Genomic DNA, 22,885 nt, shown 5'->3' with positions numbered 1-22,885 from the left:
TACTCACCAGTCGGCGTGTAGAAGCGAGAAGAAGGTGCCATGTCGTCCCTGGATGATCTTTTCACCCACCTCCGGGCTGCTGCAGCGTCTCATGGGAATGCTTGGGTGCAGGAACAGTTGCGGGGGGTCCTGGGGATCGGGAGTGGGGTGCAGGCTGGCCCCCTCCCTGGCTTGCGGCGCGGGTCCCGTAGATCCAAGGGCTCCAGAGCGTCTGAGTCCTGAGCCCACTCCCCGTAGCAGGCGGCGGTGCCTGAGCCCTGTGCGGTCTTCCCGGGAGATGGCAGGTACAGTGTGTGGGGGCACTTCCAGTGCCGCTTCCCGGGGGACAGTGTCAGGGCGTAGGGCAGAGGATGCAGGAGGGGGGGCAGCTGCTGGTCCCTCCGCTCCTTCCCCACTGTGCGGCCCGGGTGGTGGTGCGGCCGTCCCTGAGGTGGGGGTGTCAGGCCGGAGATCGTTGAGGAAGGGCACCAGGAGTGAACGGGGGACGGCCGGAGCTGCCGGTCCCCCTGTGATGGCGGCTGCGGTCTCTTCATCTGCCCGACGTGAGGCCCGGCAGAGTGGAGGAGGGGAGGCAGGGCCGGCCCTGTCCAGTGCAGGGTCGGGCTCTAGGCAGCGTTCTGGGGCCAGGTCTGCAGAGGAGAGGAGGCCCGGAGGCAGCAGGGACACGGCTGGCTCACCTTCTCTGAGTGCAGCCCAGCAGCGTACAGCACAGCAGCAGAGCTCCGGGAGTGCAGGGGAGGCCAGAGCTCGGAGATCTTCTGTCAGCGTCTCTCTGCCTGTGAGGGAAGATGGGCTGGCTGGAGGTCGGCAGGATCCAGAGTGCTACAGTGAGAGGGCGCCACCTGGTGGTAGGAGTCGGCATGGCAGGTCTGGAACTGCAGTTGGGGAATATTCTCCTTCTGATTCTTCCCTTTCTGATTGTGCTGCAGATGCTGAAGAGGAGCTGGCGAATCCGGAAAGGAGGGCGGCCGGTGAGGCGGTCATTCGTCGGCGGGAGCCTGGAGCGGATTTGGCGGGACCTTCAACAGCGCTGGATGACAGGAGTGCGGCCGGCGGTTCCAGGGAGCGGACGCCCAGGCCTGCGGCTGCTGGGGCATCGGCTTCGGGTCAGCCTGGTGAGTCCTCTGGGGATTTGGGGTTGGGGCCTGTTCCTTTGAATGTGACGGGGGATGGGGGGTTGCGGGTTTTGCTTTCACAGTTAATGAGTGTTTTGTCTGGGCGTCCTGGGGGTACGGCTGTGGGGGCTTCCCCAGTTCCTGTGTGGGTTGCTCCGGCGGCGGGAGTACAGGTTGAGGCGCCGGCGGGGGGCGGGTCGGTGGTGGCATCGGCCGTGGGTGGAGGTGCTGCGGGAGCTGCAGCGGTCGCTAAGGCAGCGGCGGAGGATGTCCGTATGGCGGACTCCGCGAAAGGGGAAGTGTATGTCTGTTTTGAGGGGCCCCTGGGGGCTCACTTGAAACCGGAAGTGAAGGAGAAGATCTGGAAGGACGAATATGTAGAGATCTTCTCCTTGCTTCCGTTGGAAAAATTTAATTTAGATAGGAAGAAGCCGGAGGAGAGTAAGAAGGAGGAGGAGGAGAAACGGCGGTATCGGCTGATACCTCGCACGTTTACTAATTGGATGCAGGCCTTTTCTATCCTGGCGAGTGTTATTGGGGAGAAGGCACCAGAACATTGTTCGGCGCTTTTTTGTTATTTTGATTCTATTGGTGAGGCATACCGGGTGTATGGGGGAGTGGCGTGGCTGCGTTATGACGAGCATTTTCGTCAGCGCAAGGCGGTCCGGGCTTCCTTGAGGTGGGATCATAAGGACATAAGTTTATGGATGCGACTTATGGCCGCTCCTCGTGGGGGGTCTCAGCCCTTTCAGGGGGCGGCCGGCGGTTTCTCAGCGGCCGGACAGTCGGCCGGTTCGCGTCGGGGCTGCTGTTGGCAGTATAATGAAGGGCATTGCCGCTTCCTCTCAGATTGTAAATTTAAGCATGAATGTTCGGGGTGTGGGGGGGGCTCACAGTTTCTCCCGATGTTTTAAGCGTGGGAAAGGAAAGGGAGCTGAGGCTTCAGCGTCCCGGGGCGACTCCAGTGAGGGTGAACGTGATGCGGCCGTTTTTAAGACAGTACCCAAATAGGTCGGCGGCGGTTTTGTTGGAGGAGGGTTTTAGTTTGGGTTTTGTGATTCCCAGTTCGGCAGTTGCGCAGGGGGTTGGGGGGCGCAATTTGGTTTCGGCTTATGGTCATCCTCAGGTGGTCACGGCTAAGCTGCAAAGTGAGGTGGCGTTGGGCAGGATGGCGGGTCCTTTTCCGGACCCGCAATTGGCGGATTTGGTGGTTTCACCGGTAGGCCTGGTTCCTAAAAAGGAGCCGGGCAAGTTCAGATTGATACATCATTTGTCTTACCCGGCTGGGGCTTCGGTTAATGATGGGATTGAGGAGGGTGTGTGTGCGGTGACATATACCTCTTTTGATGCAGCGGTGCGGTGGGTTCGGAAGTTTGGACAAGGGGCATTATTGGCCAAGACGGATGTGGAATCGGCGTTCCGTTTGTTGCCGGTCCATCCGGGTAGTTTTCATTTATTAGGAATTTGTTGGGAGGGTCAGTATTATGTTGATTGTTGTTTACCAATGGGCTGTTCGATTTCATGTGCGTATTTTGAGGCTTTTAGTTGTTTTTTGGAATGGGTGGTGTGCCAGGAGGCCGGCTGGTCCTCTGTGCTGCATTACCTTGACGACTTTCTTTTTTTGGGGCCCAGGGGCTCTCGGATTTGTTCGGTGTTGTTGCATACTATGGAGGCGGTAGCGCAGCGTTTTGGGGTCCCGTTAGCTCCTGATAAGACGGAGGGACCGTCCACGGTGGTGAAGTTTTTGGGTATAGTGATTGATTCGGATCGTATGGAGTGTCGCTTGCCGGAGGATAAGTTGGCGGATTTGAGGCAGTGTGTGCAGCAGTGTCGGCGTTGTAAGAGGGCACCTTTGAAGGAGGTCCAGTCGTTGTTGGGGAAATTGAATTTTGCCTGTAGGATTTTACCTATGGGTAGGGTTTTTTGTAGACGTTTGTCCTTGGCCACGGCGGGGGTGATGGTTCCGCATCACTATGTTAGGTTGTCTGGGGAGGTGCGTACAGACTTGGAAGTGTGGGATTCCTTTTTGTCGGTTTACAACGGCAGGTCCATGTGGATGGCGGAGGTGGTTGATGATGCTGAGTTGGAATTGTTTACCGATGCAGCGGGTTCGGTAGGTTATGGGGCATTTTTTCAGGGGGAGTGGAGTGCGGCGGGGTGGCCGGATTCTTGGCGTGCGGCGGGTTTGGTGGCTAATCTAGTTGTGTTGGAGCTGTTTCCTATTGTGGTGGCAACGGAAATTTGGGGGGATCGGCTGAGGGATAGGAGGGTCCGTTTTCGTTGTGACAATATGGGGGTGGTCCATGCGATTAATAATCAGACTTCTAGTTCTCCGCCGGTTTTGCGCTTGCTTCGTCATTTGGTTCTGCGGGGATTGTTGTTGAATGCGCAGTTTGTTGCTGTACATGTTCCAGGTGTTGTCAACTCTGTCGCTGATTCTCTTTCTCGTTCACAGTGGGACAGGTTTCGCGTGCTGGCACCGGAGGCGGAGCGGTGCGGGATCCCTTGCCCCGATTGGCTGTGGAGCGTGGTTTGGGAGCGGCGGCGCAGTTGATTCAGAGGTCACTGAGTGCTCGCACTTGGTCTGCGTATTCGAAGGTTTGGGGTGAATGGGAGGTGTTACTGGAGAGGGTGGGTGTGTGTGCTGGTACTGAGGACTGGGTGACTGTGGTGCTGTATTTTGTGGGGATGCAGTTTGAGTCGGGGGTGTCTGTTTCGGGTGTGTCACGCCGTATGTCAGCTCTGGCGTTTTGGTTTTTGGTGCGGGGCCTGGGGGATGCCACTAAGCATTTTTTAGTGCGTCGCGCCCTTATGGGATACCGTAGGGGGGGTACGCAGCCGGATAGGCGTCGCCCGGTTTCTTTTGATTTGTTGGGTTTCCTGGTGGAACGGGTGGAGTGTGAATGCACGGATGCTTACGAGGTGCTGTTGTTTCGGGTGGCGTTTGTGTTGGCCTTTTTTGGGGCCTTTCGAATTTCGGAACTGGTGGCTCAGAGTAGATCGGTGGTTGGGGGTTTGTTGTATGGGGATGTGATTTTGCAGGCGGAGGGGGTGAGTTGTTTTTTACGCAGGTCCAAAACTGATCTGAGAGGTCGGGGTTGTTGGGTGGTTCTAGGTGATTTGCCAGGGTCCTTGGTGTGCCCGGTGCGATGCGTGCGGGCGTTTCTGTCAGTGAGGCCGGATGGTATGGGATCTTTTTTAGTGCATAGGGATGGGTCATCTCTCTCGCGCTTTCAATTTGTGTCTGTTTTCCGTAGATGTTTGAAGGCACGGGGGCTAGATCCTGGGGATTACAGTTCTCATTCATTTAGAATAGGGGCCGCCACTGAGGCGGCCCGGTGGGGGATGGGTGAGGAAGTGATTCGGCGGATTGGGCGATGGGAGTCTGCTCGTTTTCGTCTGTATGTTCGTCCCCATCTGTTATGATTATGTTACGTGGGTTATTTTGCTTGCTATGTTTTCTTGTTTGTGTTTTTCAGGTCGTGATCCGTGCTTGGTGTGGATTTTTGGTCACTCCTATGTTCGGAGGGGGGCGATCCGGGCTGCGGTGAGACGGGACGGGAGGCAGCTGGGTTTTTCGAGGGACCTGGCGGTGTTGCGGTGGATTGGAATTGGTGGCATGCTGTGGTGCGGGGTGCTCCCTGAGGTACAGTTCAACGCTTCTTTGGACCGCCACCCGGACATCTTGGTGGTGCATGCTGGGGGCAATGATTTGGGCCTTCGATCGTCACGGGAGTTAATTAGAGACATTAAGCTTGACATTCTGAGGCTAAAATCTACCTTTCCAGGTTTGTTGTTCGTTTGGTCTGACATGGTGGCTCGGCGGGTGTGGCGGCACGCCAGGTCGGTGGATCGCTTGAATAAGGCTCGGGTCAAGCTCAACAAAGAGGTGGGTCGTTTTGTTCGTAGGAATGGGGGGATAGTGGTGAGGCACACTGATCTGGAGTTGGGAATTCTTGGATCCTGATGGTATTCATTTAAATGACATTGGAATGGATTTGTGGGCGTTGGCCTTGCAAGGGGGTATTGAGCTGGCGTTGCGTGTGTGGCGGGATGAAGGTCAGTGAGGTGTCACTGTCTTTCATCTGTGGCATGTGAAAGGGTCCCGGGGGAGTTAGTAGTTTGAAAGATAAATGTTTGAGATGGTTCAATTGGGCCTCCTGGTGGTGGTTCTGGGCCTCAGGAGTTCGAGGGATTGTGCGGAAGGTTACCGGGGTGCCTCTGGTCCAGGGGCTCGCGGCCAGGGGTAAGAAGCGTGTTGCACAAATCCGGTTGGGGGAGGGGAGTGCCCTCCAGTTTGGTTATGTTTATATGTAAATATTCAAATGTTATTTATTGGTTTGTTAAATAAATGGGCCACATGGCCCAATTTTCCCACAGCAGGTGTCAGTGTCTTTTCTATTGGGAGAAGGGGTTGTTACGTGGTTAAGAGTGGGTTAGAGAGGAAGGGATGTATCTAAAATCCCATCCAGTCATGGGAGCAAACGGAGCGGGGGAACCCCTGGCGTAGTGGCGTCTTGACGGGGGTTTTAGTGGCCCTCACAGATGTTAGTAAGGGTTAATGGGGTTAGAGGTATATTTCAAGAGAATGGGGGTTAAAGGGTTAAATGGCTGCTGCTCCTTTAAGGGACAGTAGCAGGTGGCTCGAGAGTGGGGTGAAAGAGAGGTCATCTGGAGGGGAGGGGGAGGAGTGTATATAGGGGGGTGCCCCAGGGGGGGAGGGTACTCACCAGTCGGCGTGTAGAAGCGAGAAGAAGATCCCGCCCGCCCGCCCTTTTTTTAAACGCTTGGTGGGTGGGATTCTGATAAGGGGGAGGCATGTGAAAGGGTCCCGGGGGAGTTAGTAGTTTGAAAGATAAATGTTTGAGATGGTTCAATTGGGCCTCCTGGTGGTGGTTCTGGGCCTCAGGAGTTCAAGGGATTGTGCGGAAGGTTACCGGGGTGCCCCTGGGCCAGGGGCTCGCGGCCAGGGGCTTGCGGCCAGGGGTAAGAAGCGTGTTGCACAAATCCGGTTGGGGGAGGGGAGTGCCCTCCAGTTTGGTTATGTTTATATGTAAATATTCAAATGTTATTTATTGGTTTGTTAAATAAATGGGCCACACGGCCCAATTTTCCCACAGCAGGTGTCAGTGTCTTTTCTATTGGGAGAAGGGGTTGTTACGTGGTTAAGAGTGGGTTAGAGAGGAAGGGATGTATCTAAAATCCCATCCAGTCAAGTGTATGTATAATGGATATATGATTGCTGTACAGTCACAGTGTATGTATAATGAATGTATGCTTGCTGTACAGTGTATGTATAATGGATGTATGATTGCTGTACAGTGTATGTATAATGAATGTATGATTGCTGTACAGTGTATGTATAATGGAGGTATGCTTGCTGTACAGTGTATGTATAATGGATGTATGATTGCTGTACAGTGTATGTATAATGAATGTATGATTGCTGTACAGTGTATGTATAATGGATGTATGATTGCTGTACAGTGTATGTATAATGAATGTATGATTGCTGTACAGTGTATGTATACTGAATGTATGATTGCTGTACAGTGTATGTATAATGAATGTATGATTGCTGTACAGTGTATGTATAATGAATGTATGATTGCTGTACAGTGTATGTATACTGAATGTATGATTGCTGTACAGTGTATGTATAATGGAAGTATGCTTGCTGTACAGTGTATGTATAATGGATGTATGATTGCTGTACAGTGTATGTATAATGAATGTATGATTGCTGTACAGTGTATGTATAATGGAGGTATGATTGCTGTACAGTGTATGTATAATGAATGTATGATTGCTGTACAGTGTATGTATAATGGAGGTATGATTGCTGTACAGTGTATGTATAATGGAGGTATGATTGCTGTACAGTGTATGTATAATGGATGTATGATTGCTGTACAGTGTATGTATAATGGAGGTATGATTGCTGTACAGTGTATGTATAATGAATGTATGATTGCTGTACAGTGTATGAATAAAGGAGGTATGATTGCTGTACAGTGTATGTATAATGGAGGTATGATTGCTGTACAGTGTATGTATAATGAATGTATGATTGCTGTACAGTGTATGTATAATGGAGGTATGATTGCTGTACAGTGTATGTATAATGGATGTATGATTGCTGTACAGTGTATGTATAATGAATGTATGATTGCTGTACAGTGTATGTATAATGGAGGTATGATTGCTGTACAGTGTATGTATAATGAATGTATGATTGCTGTACAGTGTATGTATAATGGAGATATGCTTGCTGTACAGTGTATGTATAATGGATGTATGATTGCTGTACAGTGTATGTATACTGAATGTATGCTTGCTGTACAGTGTATGTATAATGGATGTATAATTGCTGTACAGTGTATGTATAATGGATGTATGATTGCTGTACAGTGTATGTATACTGAATGTATGATTGCTGTACAGTGTATGTATAATGGAGGTATGATTGCTGTACAGTGTATGTATAATGAATGTATGATTGCTGTACAGTGTATGTATAATGGATGTATGATTGCTGTACAGTGTATGTATAATGGAGGTATGATTGCTGTACAGTGTATGTATACTGAATGTATGATTGCTGTACAGTGTATGTATAATGAATGTATGATTGCTGTACAGTGTATGTATAATAGAGGTATGCTTGCTGTACAGTGTATGTATAATGGATGTATGATTGCTGTACAGTGTATGTATAATGGAGGTATGATTGCTGTACAGTGTATGTATAATGGAGGTATGATTGCTGTACAGTGTATGTATAATAGAGGTATGCTTGCTGTACAGTGTATGTATAATGGAGGTATGATTGCTGTACAGTGTATGTATAATGGATGTATGATTGCTGTACAGTGTATGTATAATGAATGTATGATTGCTGTACAGTGTATGTATAATGGATGTATGATTGCTGTACAGTGTATGTATAATGGAGGTATGATTGCTGTACAGTGTATGTATAATGGATGTATGATTGCTGTACAGTGTATGTATAATGGAGGTATGATTGCTGTACAGTGTATGTATAATGGAGCCTCCAATCTAAAAAAAAAGCTTCCAATCCCCAAAAAAGTTTTAATAAAGTTTTTCATTTTGTTTGTATTGATATTTATATGAGTGTAGGTCTGTTTATGTATGTGTGCATGCAAGCAAGAGGGGCTGAAACGTCGCACTGTTTGACATGTGGAATAAATAGTTATTTTTTGGATATTTGGAGTGCCGCACCATTTTTGAAGTTATCAATTGGCTGTGATCGAGCCTGAGGAGCTGGCACCCGCCTACTGTGGTAAAGTAGTGCTGCATTTTTTTCGACATTTATATATATATATATATATATATATATATATGTATATAAACACACACGCGTGTGCGGTGTGAGTTTGTGCTTTAGGGTGCACACTCCTCTACACCCCTCTGTCACCCATGTACACTCCTCTACACCCATGTACACTCCTCTACACCCCTCTGTCACCCATGTACACTCCTCTACACCCCTCTGTCACCCATGTACACTCCTCTATACCCCTCTGTCACCCATGTACACTCTTCTACACCCCTCTTTCACTCATGTACACTCCTCTACACCCCTCTGTCACCCATGTACACTCCTCTACACCCCTCTGTCACCCATGTACACTCCTCTACACCCCTCTGTCACCCATGTACACTCCTCTCTACCCCTCTGTCACCCATGTACACTCCTCTACACCCATCTATCACCCATGTACACTCCTCTACACCCATCTATCACCCATGTTCACTCCTCTACACCCCTCTGTCACCCATATGCACTCCTCTCTACCCCTCTGTCACCCATGTACACTCCTCTACACCCAACTATCACCCATGTACACTCCTCTACACCCCTCTGTCACCCATGTACACTCCTCTACACCCATCTATCACCCATGTACACTCCTCAACACCCCTCTGTCACTCATATACACTCCTCTCTACCCCTCTGTCACCCATGTACACTCCTCTACACCCCTGTCACCCATGTACGCTCCTATACACCCCTTTGTACATTCCTCTACACCCCTTTCACCCATGTATGCTCCTCTACACCCCTGTCACCCATGTACACTCCTCTACACCCCTCTGTCACCCATGTACACTCCTCTATACCCCTCTGTCACCCATGTACACTCTTCTGCACCCCTCTGTCACCCATGTACACTCCTCTATACCCCTCTGTCACTCATGTACACTCCTCTACACCCCTCTGTCACCCATGTACACCCATCTGTCACCCATGTACACTCCTCTACACCCCTCTTTCACCCATGTACACTCCTCTACACCCTTCTGTCACCCATGTACACCCATCTGTCACCCATGTACACTCCTCTACACCCCTCTGTCACCCATGTGCACCCATCTGTCACCCATGTACACTCCTCTATACCCCTCTGTCACTCATGTACACTCCTCTATACCCCTCTGTCACCCATGTACACTCCTCTACACCCCTCTGTCACCCATGTACACCCATCTGTCACCCATGTACACTCCTCTACACCCCTCTGTCACCCATGTACACCCATCTGTCACCCATGTACACTCCTCTACACCCCTCTGTCACCCATGTACACCCATCTGTCACTCATGTACACTCCTCTAAACCCCTCTGTACTCTCCTCTACACCCCTGTCACCCATGTATGCTCCTCTACACCCCTGTCACCCATGTATGCTCCTCTACACCCCTGTCACCCATGTATGCTCCTCTACACTCCTTTCACCCATGTATGCTCCTCTACACTCCTGTCACCCATGTATGCTCCTCTACACCCCTGTCACCCATGTATGCTCCTCTACACCCCTGTCACCCATGTATGCTCCTCTACACCCCTGTCACCCATGTATGCTCCTCTACACACCTGTCACCCATGTACGCTCCTCTACACCACTGTCACCCATGTACGCTTCTCTACACCCCTCTCTACACCCCTCTGTACACTCCTCTACACCCCTCTAAACCCCTCTGTCACCCATGTCCACCCCTCTACACCCCTCTGTCACCCATGTCCACCGCTCTACACCCCTCTGTCACCCATGTCCACCCATCTGTCACCCATGTCCACTCTTCTACACCCCTCTGTCACCCATGTAAAAAAAAGAAAGAAAAAAAAGTTTGGCGCCTAATAGGTTTGTTTTGCAGGTTTAACGGTGAAGAATTGTGGGTGGAAGAAATCGTGATGATGGCCCAGACCAGATGGAGAAGAGAAGGCAACGATGCAAATTAGAGAAGACGTCATTGGTGAGTTGCTGTATAAAGCAGCACTTTAAACTACATACTCACTGATAAATAGATATAGTGCATTGCGTTTTTTACCGTTTTATCCTTTTTTTTTTTTTTTTCCTTGCTCATCAACCTCGGTAGCGGTGCCCCGTGGAAATTTTTTTCCCAAGGTGTGCCCCGACCCGAAAAAGGTTGGGAAACACTGGTATACAGCATACATTCATATATATGGGATACAATACAGGAATATGGGTGCACTACTGTGGTAGATGAAAACAATACATTGGCTATCCCTCAACACTGATGTTAAAATTGAGACATTCGCCAGTGTATCCTTATATGAAGGACACACCAGAGCCCGCACACCAACGCCAAGGTTTCTCAAATTGGTGCGAGACCTAACGCTAATCCTACCTGTGCTTGATAAGCAAAACAGGGGCCAGTGGGCAATTACGGCAGCATTCGGTTGACTCACAACTTCCTCCCAGATACCCTCCAGCGTGACTGAGCACACATGCAATGGGAGGAGGGAGGCAAGCTGCAAGCCCCACCTGAGTTGGCTAATATGGGTGCCTGGCCTCACAGGTGCTACCTTAATGCTGCCTTGTAGATATTCAAGGAGCATTAATGTTGGAGTTTACACACCTCCAAATATAAAATTTAAACAAACAACAAAAAACGTGGTCTCAAATGGCTGGAGGTGCTCAACCCCAAATGCGGTTGTGCATTTTTACTGGGGGAGCAGATCCTGCCCTTGTAGTCCGTTGCTAGGGGCGATCCCCAGCATAAAAATGCATACAATGGAGGATGCCTGCAGCGGACTACAAGTGCCACAAGTGTGGTCAGTATATAGTATACATTCATATATATGGGGGTCAGTATATAGTATACATTCATATATATGGGGGTCAGTATATAGTATACATTCATATATATGGGGGTCAGTATATAGTATACATTCATATATATAGGGGTCAGTATGTAGTATACATTCATATATATGGGGGTCAGTATATAGTATACATTCATATATATGGGGTCAGTATATAGTATACATTCATATATATGGGGGTCAGTATATAGTATACATTCATATATATGGGGGTCAGTATATAGTATACATTCATATATATGGGGGTCAGTATATAGTATACATTCATGTGTGGTCAGTATATAGTATACGTTAATATATATGGGGGTCAGTATATAGTATACATTCATATATATAGGGGTCAGTATGTAGTATACATTCATATATATGGGGGTCAGTATATAGTATACATTCATGTATATGGGGGTCAGTATATAGTATACATTCATGTGTGGTCAGTATATAGTATACGTTAATATATATGGGGGTCAGTATATAGTATACATTCATATATATGGGGGTCAGTATATAGTATACATTCATGTGTGGTCAGTATATAGTATACATTAATATATATATGGGGTCAGTATATAGTATACATTCATATATGGGGGGCAGTATATAGTATACATTCATATATATGGGGGTCAGTATATAGTATACATTCATATATATGTGGTCAGTATATAGTATACATTCATATATATGGGGGTCAGTATATAGTATACATTCAAATATGGGGTCAGTATATAGTATACATTCATATATATGGGGGTCAGTATATAGTATACATTCATATATATGGGGGTCAGTATATAGTATACATTCATATATATGGGGGTCAGTATATAGTATACATTCATATATATGGGGGTCAGTATATAGTATACATTCATATATATGGGGGTCAGTATATAGTATACATTCATATATATGGGGGTCAGTATATAGTATACATTCATATATATGGGGGTCAGTTTATAGTATAAATTCATTTGTGGGGACAAGTATATAGTACATTTTTATGTTGGGTCATTATTAGTGTTGAGCGGCATAGGCCATATTCGAATTCGCGATATATTTTCGCATAAACAAAAATTTGCATGGGCGAAAGTTACCATATGTGAAAAATTTGCATAAACGAAAATTTGCATATGCAAATTTTCCCATATGCGAAAATTTGTACGCCAGTCTCACACAGCAGTATTAGAGCCTTCTTTACACCACACAAGCTGGAAGCAGAGAGGGATGATCACTGTGATGTGTACTGTGGGGGAAAAAACAATATTCATAATTTCGAATATATAGTGCTATATTGGTGAATATTCGCGAATTCGCGCATTGCGAATATTTGCGAGCAACACTAGTGTTGACCACCAGACGAAGGGGCAGCCGGCACGCCCCCTCAAAAAAAGCGCTATGGCAGAGCCAGAGATATCCAAAGGCAGCGCTGCATCAGTCCCCCCAAAAAATGTGAGTTCCTGGATTTAAATATCTATATTCAGGATGGCTGTTCGCATACTGCCAACTATTTTAAGGAGGTGGATGCAAACAGATACCTCGACTTTAACAGTTGCCATCTTAAATAATGGAAGAAGAACATTCCATTAGGTCAAATGAAAAGAATCCGAAGGAATTGTTCTTCCACACAAAAATACCTACAACAACTAGAGAACCTGGAGGATGGTTTTAAACAAAAAGGGTATCCCAAACCCCTTATACAAGGAGCACGCCAGAGAGTGGACGAATTAGAACAAAGTGCTTGCTTGAAAAATAATAAACAGGGTAATGCAGAGGGGGGTTATAATGATGAATTTGATTCTGTTTTTCTAACTAGGTATTACACTTCACACACCAATATTTTTTTTACATTTTTTTTTATTTTTTGTATAGGTAATATCACCAGCTCATATTATTGTGTCATGATTACTGGCACCATATGTAGTCCCCCAGTTATTCTTCTTTAGATGTTTTCCGTGTCCTGTGCAGTATCTCTCCCAGAAGTCCACTTGATGGCCCCCGTGGTGGTCTACACCCCGAAGTCATCAATTTTTACTCTAAGAGAGAGTGTGCAGCTGTTTCTGGAGACGGTCAACAATAACCTCTGCATGGTGGAATAATAGGTCACGATGTTTATCAGGATCAGTAGAAGCATCACCCACTCGATGATTATGATGGGGATTTCACGGATCTCGTCCCAGTCTTCATCATTATGGAATAATTCCTTTAATGTTTCATATCCAAAATAGAAAACTACACAGACAAAAGTCAGGCCACAGCAGGTGCATCTACTATGGTGGATGACTTTTTTTGCTCCTGGTAATTTATACATCTGGATGGACTGCCCAAGGTAGTATAAGGCTTCACATGTAATGGAAATTATCGTGCTGACAAAGTGTATCCTGGGATATTCTTCGGGGGACAATACATGCATAACAGCTGTGGAAAAACAGGAGGCCCACACAATGGCCAGCAGGATCCTCTGGATCAGGACCTGATGACCCCTGAACTCTTCAGTATGCATAACCATATACTTATAAATAAGAAAGGTTAGTACCAAAGTGCCAATGGACGTCCCTATGAATCCAATTCTGAATAATATGCTTTCGGGAAAGACATTTCCCACGTCACTGTGAAGGAAAAGAAACCAATGTTATTATGGATATTTCCTCACTCCCAACCCATGAAATAAGAATCATTTGCTTGTTTATCTTACCTGATGCTCATCAGTGGCGAGGCTGCATGGCCGAGGACGACCGTCATGATGTAGCTGGTGGCAAGCCAGGCCGCACACCAAAACGCCAACAGGAGGGGGACGAACCCCAGTCCTTTTAGCTCCATTTCAGACAAGTAGAAAAAGAAGACGCTAATCTCACTATTCTCACTAATCGCACTGGAACTGACTGAAGGCTCGGGCGGCTGTCAGTGGGATGTCAGGCCTCCAGCTGTCTATGACATCACATGTGACATGTCAGAATGACTGCTTGTTTCTTTGAGCTGCCATGATTTAGTATCTGCTATAGACAGAACCTGATGTTTTTACTATGGACCTTACAGACCTCAGAACCCAAGTAATTAGTGCAGGGGCTCCATTTTGATCATCTCATATTTCACATTATTTGAGTTCCAGGGCTCAGATACATTTGCATCCTCTATAGCAGTGGTCTTCAAGCTGTGAACCCCCAATCGCTGCAGAACCACAACTCCCAGCATGCCCAGACAGCAACTTTGCATAAGGAAATAGTCTAATTAAACTTTTCTTATATATAGAATCCCTGAAATCTCCAATCTCTCCTTTTATTGGTTTATGATCTGTGTTACTTATTTGTAAAAAACAATGTTTCTGATTGTCTTCCCCCCACACACTTATGGGCTATCTCTTCAAACGACTTTATTTGACCTAAAGCGTATAATTGATTTACATAAATAAGCCCCTTTTCATCCAAAAGAGTGAATCTTTAATTTTAAGGAATTCTTTAAGTGCTTTATTCGACCATAATGAAGTAAAGTCAAATCTCCATGTGATTTTAAACATTTTTTAAGTTCCTCCCATACTTAATTATCTAGATATGCATGGGTGTAGTGAGTATCCCAGCTTCCAAAATCTCAAAAATATCCTTCATTTTTCAGAGGCTTTTTCAAAAATGAAAGAAGCGATCTGATTGGTTGCTATGGGCAACTCAGAAACTTTTCCTCTGGGCAGGTTTTGATAAATCTCCCTCTATGGGGGAGATTCATCAAGACCAGTGTAGAGGAAGAGTTGTGCAGTTGCCCATAGCAACCAATCAGATTGCTTCTTTCATTTTTCACAATGCCTTTGCAAAATGAAAGAAGCGATCTGATTGGTTGCTATGGGCAACTCAGCATATTTTCCTGGAAAAGTTTCTGAGTTGCCCATAGCAACCAATCAGATTACTTCCTTCATTTTTCAGAGACTTTTTCAAAAATGAAAGAAGCGATCTGATTGGTTGCTATGGGCAACTCAGCATATTTTCCTGGAAAAGTTTCTGAGTTGCCCATAGCAACCAATCAGATTACTTCCTTCATTTTTCAGAGACTTTTTCAAAAATGAAAGAAGCGATCTGATTGGTTGCTATGGGCAACTCAGCAGCTTTCCCCATAGACCACAATGGGCCTACTGGTTTCAATGGGCAAAAAATCAGAGTTAATGCACTAGACACAGTTCTCTATACCATTAACCCCTTCCCGACCTATGACATACCTGTACGTCATGGGTGGCAAGGTGTTCCCGACCCATGACATACAGGTACGTCATGAACATTTTTGCCGCTACTCGCGGCATCCCGCAGCGCCCGGTAAGATGGTGGCTATCACTGATAGCCAGCCATCTTACCATGCGACCACGGGGGGTTTCATCCCCCCCCCCCCCCCCCCCCAGCGATCGCTGCTATCAGCTGGTCAACTCTGACTAGCTAATAGCAGCGTTTCGCTATCAGAATATTTAGCAGCGCGGTGTGTAAGTCCCGATCACGGGGATCGGGACACACACCGCTCTGCTAAGTGTCCCTTACCCATCCCCCGGCATCACTTACCCGACCATGCGGTGTCCCGAGTGGTCCCGTTGCGAGCGACGTCCTCCAGGCGGTCCCGGCGGCGCTGCGTCCCGGAGGTTAGTTTCCGGCAGCAGTGCGGCATCTTCATTGGCAGCAGTGAGATCGCCGTAAAGCGATCTCACTGCTGCCTCTGGGAGTTTCAAAACGGCAACTCCCAGCATGCCCAGACAGCCTTTGGCTTTCTGGGCATGCTGGGAGTTGTAGTTTTGTAACATCTGGAGGTCCACAGTTTGGAGACCACTGTATAATGGTCTCCAATCTGTGCTGTTCCAGATGTTGCAAAACTACAACTCCCAGCATGCTCAGTCTGTCCAGGCATGCTGGGAGTTGTAGTTCTCTAACATCTGGAAGAGCATAGATTGGAGACCATTATACAGTGGTCTCCAAACTGTGGACCTCCAGATATTGCAAAACTACAACTCCCAGCATGCCCAGACTGCCCAAGCATGCTGGAAGTTGTAGTTCGGCAACATCTGATCCTTCAGATATTGCCGAACTACAACTTCCAGCATGCTTGGGCAGTCTGGGCATGCTGGGAGTTGTAGTTTTGCAACAACTGGAGGCACACTAGTTGGGAAACATTGTCCGTTTCCTACCTCAGTGCCTCCAGCTGTTTCAATTGTTGCAAAACTATAACTCCCAGCATGCACTGACAGACCATGCATGCTGGGAGTTGTAGTTTTGCAACAGCTGGAGGCACACTGGTTTGGAAACGCTAAGTTTGGTTGCAAAACACTTGAAAGTTTATTACTTAACTTAGTGTTTCCAAACCAGTGTGCCTCCAGCTGTTGCAAAACTACAACTCCCAGCATGCACGGACAGCCAAAGGGCATGCTCGGAGTTTGCAACAGCTGGATGTTTGCCCCCTCCCCCCAATGTGAATGTACAGGGTACACTCACATGGGCGGAGGTTTACAGTGAGTGCTGCAAGTTTGAGATGGCGCAAAATTTGCGCTGCAGCTCAAACTCCCAGCGGCAAACTTGCTGTGAACCTCTGCCCATGTGACTGTACCCTAAAAACACTACACTACACTAACACTAACCTAAAATAAAAAGTAAAAAACACTACATATACACATTATCCCTACACAGCCCCCCTCCCCCAAAAAAATGAAAAACGTCTGGTACGCTACTGTTTCCAAAACGGAGCCTCCAGCTGTTGCAAAATAATAACTCCCAGTATTGCCGGACAGCCATTGACTGTCCAGGCATGCTGGGAGTTTTGCAACAGCTGGAGGCACCCTGTTTGGGAATCATTGGCATAGAATACCCCTATGTCCACCCCTATGCAAATCCCTAATTCAGGCCTCAAATGCGCATGGCGCTCTCTCACTTTGGAGCCCTGTCGTATTTCAGGGCAACAGTTTTGGGACACATATGGGGTATTGCCGTACTCGGGAGAAATTGCCTTACAAATTTTGGGGGGCTTTTTCTTCTTTAACCCCTTATGAAAAGGTGAAGTTGGGGTCTACACCAGCATGTTAGTGTAAAAAAATAATTTTTTTACTCTGACATGCTGGTGTTGCCCTATACTTTTCATTTTCACAAGAGGTAAAAGGGGAAAAAAGATCCTCTAAATTTGTAATGCAATTTCTCCCGAGTATGGAGATACCCCATATGTGGGCGCAAAGTGCTCTGGGGGCGCACAACAAGGCTCAGAAGGGAGAGTGCACCATGTACATTTGAGGCGATTTGCACAGGGGTGGCTGATTGTTACAGCAGTTCTCGGAATCAGAATGATAAGTAAAAGCATTCCAGAGTTATTAATGTTTAAAGTGACAGTGGTCAGATTTTCAAAAAATGCCCAGGACCTGAAGGTGAAAATGGGCTGGGTCATGAAGGGGTTAAAGGGGTACTCCGGTGAAAACCTTTTTTTTCTTTTAAATCAACTGGCTCCGGAAAGTTAAACAGATTTGTAAATTACTTCTATTAAAAAATCGTAATCTTTCCTGTACTTATTAGCTGCTGAATACTACAGAGGAAATTATTTTCTTTTTGGAATGCTCTCTGATGACATCACGAGCACAGTGCTCTCTGCTGACGTTATTATAATAATAATAATAATAAGTCTTTATTTATTGTTGTCCTTAGTGGGATTTGAACCCTCTCCAGCTCCACTATATCTTTCTTGTACACTGGTGCTCAGTACTGTACACAGTACTCTATGTGAGGACTGACTAGTGATTTGTACAGCGGTAGCATTATTTCCTTGTCGTCGGCATCTATGCCCCTATTGATGTACCCCATGATTTTATTAGCCTTGGCAGCAGCTGCCCGACACTGGTCACTACAGCTAAGTTTACTGTTACCTAAGGCTCCTAAGTCCTTTTCCATGTCAGTCGTCCTAAGTGTTCTTCCATTTAATACATAATCCCAGCTCGGATTTTTGCATTACCTTACATTTATCAGTGTTGAACCTCATCTGCCACTTCCCAGCCCAAACCTCCAACCTATCCAGATCCATTTGTAACAGTGCACTGTCCTCTATAGTGTTTACCACTTTACAGAGTTTGGTGTCATCTGCAAAGATTGCTACTTTACTATTCAACCCCTCTGCAAGGTCATTCATGAATATATTAAATAGGACAGGACCCAAGACGGACCCCTGTGGTACCCCACTAGTAACAGTCACCCAATCAGAATAAGTACCATTAATAAACACCCTCTGTTTCCTATCATTGAGCCAGTTACTTATTCACTTGCGCACATTCTCCCCCAGCCCAAACCTTCTCATTTTATGCACCAACCTTTTATGTGGAACCGTATCAAATGCTTTGGAAAAATCCAGATATACGACATCCAGCGATTGCCCCTGGTCCAGTCTTGTGCTCACCTCCTCATAAAAGCTGATCAGGTTAGTTTGACAGGATCAATCCCTCATAAAGCCATGCTGATACAGGGTCATACATTTATTTTTATCAAGATATTCCAAAATAGCATCTCTTAGGAAACCCTCAAACAATTTACATATAACCGAGGTTAAACTAACAGGTCTATAATTCCCGGGGTCACTTTTTGACCCGTTCTTAAATATTGGCACCACATTTGCCATGCGCCAGTCCTGGGGAAGAGTCCCTGTCACTATAGAGTCCCTGAATATTAAAAATAGGGGTCTGTCTATTACATTACTTAATTCCTTTAGAACATGGGGGTGAATGCCATCTGGACCTGGTGATTTGTCTATTTAGATTTTTTGTAGGTGGCACTGTACTTCTTCCTGGGTTAGACAGGTGACCTGTACTGGGGAGTTTACCTTATCACACTGTATTTCACCTGGCATTTCATTTTCCTCAGTGAATACAGTGGAGAAGAATTTGTTTAGTATATTTGCTTTTTCCTGATCCCCGTTTATAATTTCTTCATCATCATTTTTTTAAAAGGCCAACACTTTCATTTTTGACCTTTTTGCTATTTATATAATTAAAGAACATTTTGGGGTTAGTTATACTCTCTTTGGCAATGAGTCTTTCTGTCTCTATTTTTGCGGCTTTTATCTGTTTTTTACATATTTCACATTTTTCTCTATAGCTTTTTAATGCTTCTTCACTGCTGTCCTGTTTTAGTAACTGAAATGCTTTATTTTTGTCATTTATTGCCCCCTTAACATTTTTATTCATCCATATTGGTTTTCTTTTATTTCTGACCCTTTTATTCCTATAAAGTATATACATCTTACAGTGAAAATTTAAGATATTTTTAAAAGTCTCCCATTTAGTGTCAGTATTGTTATTTTTGAGGACATTATCCCATTTTATATTGGTATGGGCTTCTCCGAGTTGATCGAACTTTGCTTTTCGAAAGTTCATTGTTTTTGTGGCCCCTCGAGAGATTCCCTTATTGAAGAACAAGTTATAATGTATTAAATTATGATCACTATTTCCTCGGTGTCCATCTACTTGCACATTAATTACTCTGTCAGTTTCAGTACGTTGGTAAATATTAAGTCTAGTAGGGCGCCCCCTCTGGTCAGGAACTGCACCATTTGGGACAGATAATGGTCTTTAGCTATAGTCAGAAATCTGTTTCCTTTAAAATCAAAGTCTGCCCAGTTCTCCATGAACCCAAACCCCTCCTTCCTACACCAGCTTCTGAGCCACTTGTTTACCTCCCTAATCTCCCGCTGCCTCTCTGGTGTGGCTCGTGGTACAGGTAATATTTCAGAAAATACTACCTTGGAGGTCCTTGCCTTAAGCTTGCAGCCTAAGTCCCTGAAATCCTTTTTAAGGACACTCCATCTACCTCTTACTTTGTCATTGGTGCCAATATGTACCATGACTGCTGGGTCTTCTCCAGCCCCACCCAGCAACCTGTCAACCCGATCCGCGATGTGCCGAACTCGAGCGCCAGGAAGACAACACACTGTTCGGCTATCCCGGTCTTTGTGACAGATCGCCCTATCTGTCCCCCTAATAATTGAGTCCCCCACTACCAGTACCTGTCTGACCTGCCCTGCTCTCCTCCCTCCCTCCTTACTGGAGCAGACACCCCCCTGGCGGTCAGAGGCAAAGTCCTGCTGCAGTACCGCTAGCTCTGAAATGACATCCCCCTCATCTGCCAACTGGGCAAACTTGTTTGGGTGTGCCAGTTGCGGACTAGCCTCCCTGACACTTTTCCCTCTACTCCGTTTTCTAACTGTAACCCAGCTAACTGCCTGACTGTCCTGCCCCTCCGTCCCACTATCCATCCCCACCTCGACCCCAGAGAGTACCTGCTCAGTGAGCAGGAGACTACTCTGCGGGTTGTCAATGCATCTCAGTGTTGCCAGTTGCTCCTCTAGATCCAGGATCTGGGCTTCTAAATGAGCAACTCGCACACATCTCACACAACAATATGCACCCTCAAACTGTTGTTCAAGGATTGCATACATTGCGCAAGATGCACACTGGACTGCCTTTTCCAACATGGAGGTCATACTAGATTTGGGGATTGCAAAAATTAACAGAAAAGAAAAAAAAATCAAATATTTCAATTTAAACTTCCTGAATTTAAAGTCCCTTAATTTTAACTCCCCTCACTTTTATACTCACTCACTTGTATGCTTCACACTCTTGTATACAGACAAACAGTCGCTAGCTCAACATAGTGTATTTGCTTTATATTTATCACAACCACAACCACCTCTCTTCCACTGCCTGGAAGTGAATTATTTTTTTTTTTTTCATTTACACATCCGAATTTAACGAAAAGTCGTAAAAGACCTGTGGGGTGTTAAGGCTCACTGGACCCCTTGGTACTTGCCTTGAGGGGTGTAGTTTCCAAAATGGTATGCCATGTGGGGGTTTTCTGCTCTTCTGGCACCATAGGGGCTTCCAAAATGTGACATGCCCCCCAAAAACCATTTCAGCAAAAATTCACTCTCCAAAATCCCATTGTTGCTCCTTCCCTTCTGAGCCCTCTACTGCACCAGCCGAACAATTTACATACACATATGAGGTATTTCCTTACTCTAGAGAAATTGGGTTACAAATTTTGGGGGGCTTTTTCTCCTATTACCCCTTGTAAAAATTCAAAAACTGGGTCTACAAGAACATGCGAGTGTAAAAAATGGAGATTTTGAATTTCCTCCTTCACTTTGCTGCTATTCCTATGAAACACCTAAAGGGTTAACACACTTACCCAAATGTCATTTTGGATACTCTGAGGGGTGCAGTTTTTTATAATGGGGTCATTTGTGGGGTATTTCTAATATGAAGGCCCTTCAAATCCACTTCAAAACTGAACTGATCCCTGAAAAATTCCAATTTAAAAAATGTTGTGAAAAATTTGGAAAAGTGTTGCTGAACTTTGAAGCCCTCTGATATATTCTAAAAGTTAAAACCTGTCAACTTTATGATGAAAATATAAAGTAGACATATTGTATCTGTGAATCAATATATAATTTATTTGGAATGTCTGTTTTTGTTACAAGCAGAGAGCTTCAAAGTTACAAAAATGCAAAATGTTCCATTTTTTCATCAAATTTTGGAATTTTTCACCAAGAAATGATGCAAGCCTCAACAAAAATTTACCACTAACATGAAGTAGAATATGTCACGAAAAAACAATCTCAGAATCAGAATGAAAAGTAAAAGCATCCCAGAGTTATTAATGCTTAAAGTTACAGTGGTCAGATGTGCAAAAATGGCTGGGTCCTTAAGGTGAAAATGGGCTGGTTCCTTAAGGGGTTAAACCCCACTGGCATTTGACAGATCTTTGGAACAGTGGGCTGTGCAAATGAAATTTTCATTTTTCTTTTGGCAGACCACTGCTCAAAAAAATCTATCAGACACCTGTGAGATGTAAATGCTCACTGCACTTCTTATTAGGGGTGTAGTTTCCAAAATGGGGTCACATGTGTGTGTGTGTGTGTGGGGGGGGGTTCACTGTTCTGGCACCATGGTGGCCTAAACACACATGGCTTCCAATTTCAGCCAGATTCTCTCTCCAAAAGCCCAATGGTGCTCCTTTTCTTCTGAGCCCTGTAGTTCACCCGCAGAGCACTTTACATCCACATGTGGGGTATTTTCTGACTCACAAGAGATGGGGTTACAAATTTTGCGGGGCTTTTTCTCCTATTACCCCTTGTGAAAATGATAAAATTGGGGTAACAATAGCATTTTAGGGAAAAAAATAAAATACATTTTATTTTCACCTCCAACTTTAACAAAAATTTGTCAAACACCTGTGGGATGTTAAGGCTCACTATACCCCTTGTTACTTTACGTGAGGGGTGTAGTTATCTAAATGGGGGTCACATATGGGTGTTTTTTATGTTTATGTCAGAACTGCTGTAACTACCAGCCACCCCTGTGCAAATCACCAATTTAGGCCTCAAATGTATATGGTACACTCTGTTTACACTAACATGCTGGTGTAGACCCAAAATTTACCTTTTCTTAAGGGGTAAAAGAAGAGAAAAAAAATTTGTAACCCAAAACTGTTGCCTTGAAATATGAGAGGGCTCCAAAGTGAAAGAGCACCATGTGCATTTGAGGCCTAAATTAGGGATTTGTATCGACCTCCAAATTACCCTACAGCAGTGCTTCCCAAATAGGGTGTCTCCAGCTGTTGCACTACTTCCT

At 45.7% G+C, this 22,885-nt stretch overlaps 1 protein-coding gene across 1 annotated transcript; it reads left to right on the top strand.

The window, feature by feature from the left end:
• Positions 1 to 389: 389 nt before the first annotated feature.
• On the top strand, positions 390 to 5,082 carry LOC130303984 (uncharacterized). Its single transcript, XM_056551873.1, has 2 exons — positions 390 to 1,115; positions 4,595 to 5,082. Exons 1-2 carry the CDS (start codon positions 512 to 514, stop codon positions 5,080 to 5,082), a joined length of 1,092 nt encoding a protein of 363 aa, XP_056407848.1. The 5' UTR covers positions 390 to 511.
• Positions 5,083 to 22,885: the final 17,803 nt, after the last annotated feature.

This window comes from Hyla sarda, unplaced genomic scaffold, assembly GCF_029499605.1.
Source record: "Hyla sarda isolate aHylSar1 unplaced genomic scaffold, aHylSar1.hap1 scaffold_1252, whole genome shotgun sequence".
NCBI lineage: Eukaryota > Metazoa > Chordata > Amphibia > Anura > Hylidae > Hyla > Hyla sarda.
The sequence above is the reverse complement of the archived record's forward strand: the minus strand, read 5'-3'. Positions and strand labels throughout refer to the sequence as shown.

Bases quoted from the DNA above. Each gene is read 5' to 3' on its own strand.
- LOC130303984 (XM_056551873.1), top strand. From the start codon at position 512: ATGGCGGCTGCGGTCTCTTCATCTGCCCGACGTGAGGCCCGGCAGAGT. The intron at 1,116-4,594 runs GTGAGTCCTCTG...TGTGTTTTTCAG, and splicing joins ATCGGCTTCGGGTCAGCCTG to GTCGTGATCCGTGCTTGGTG.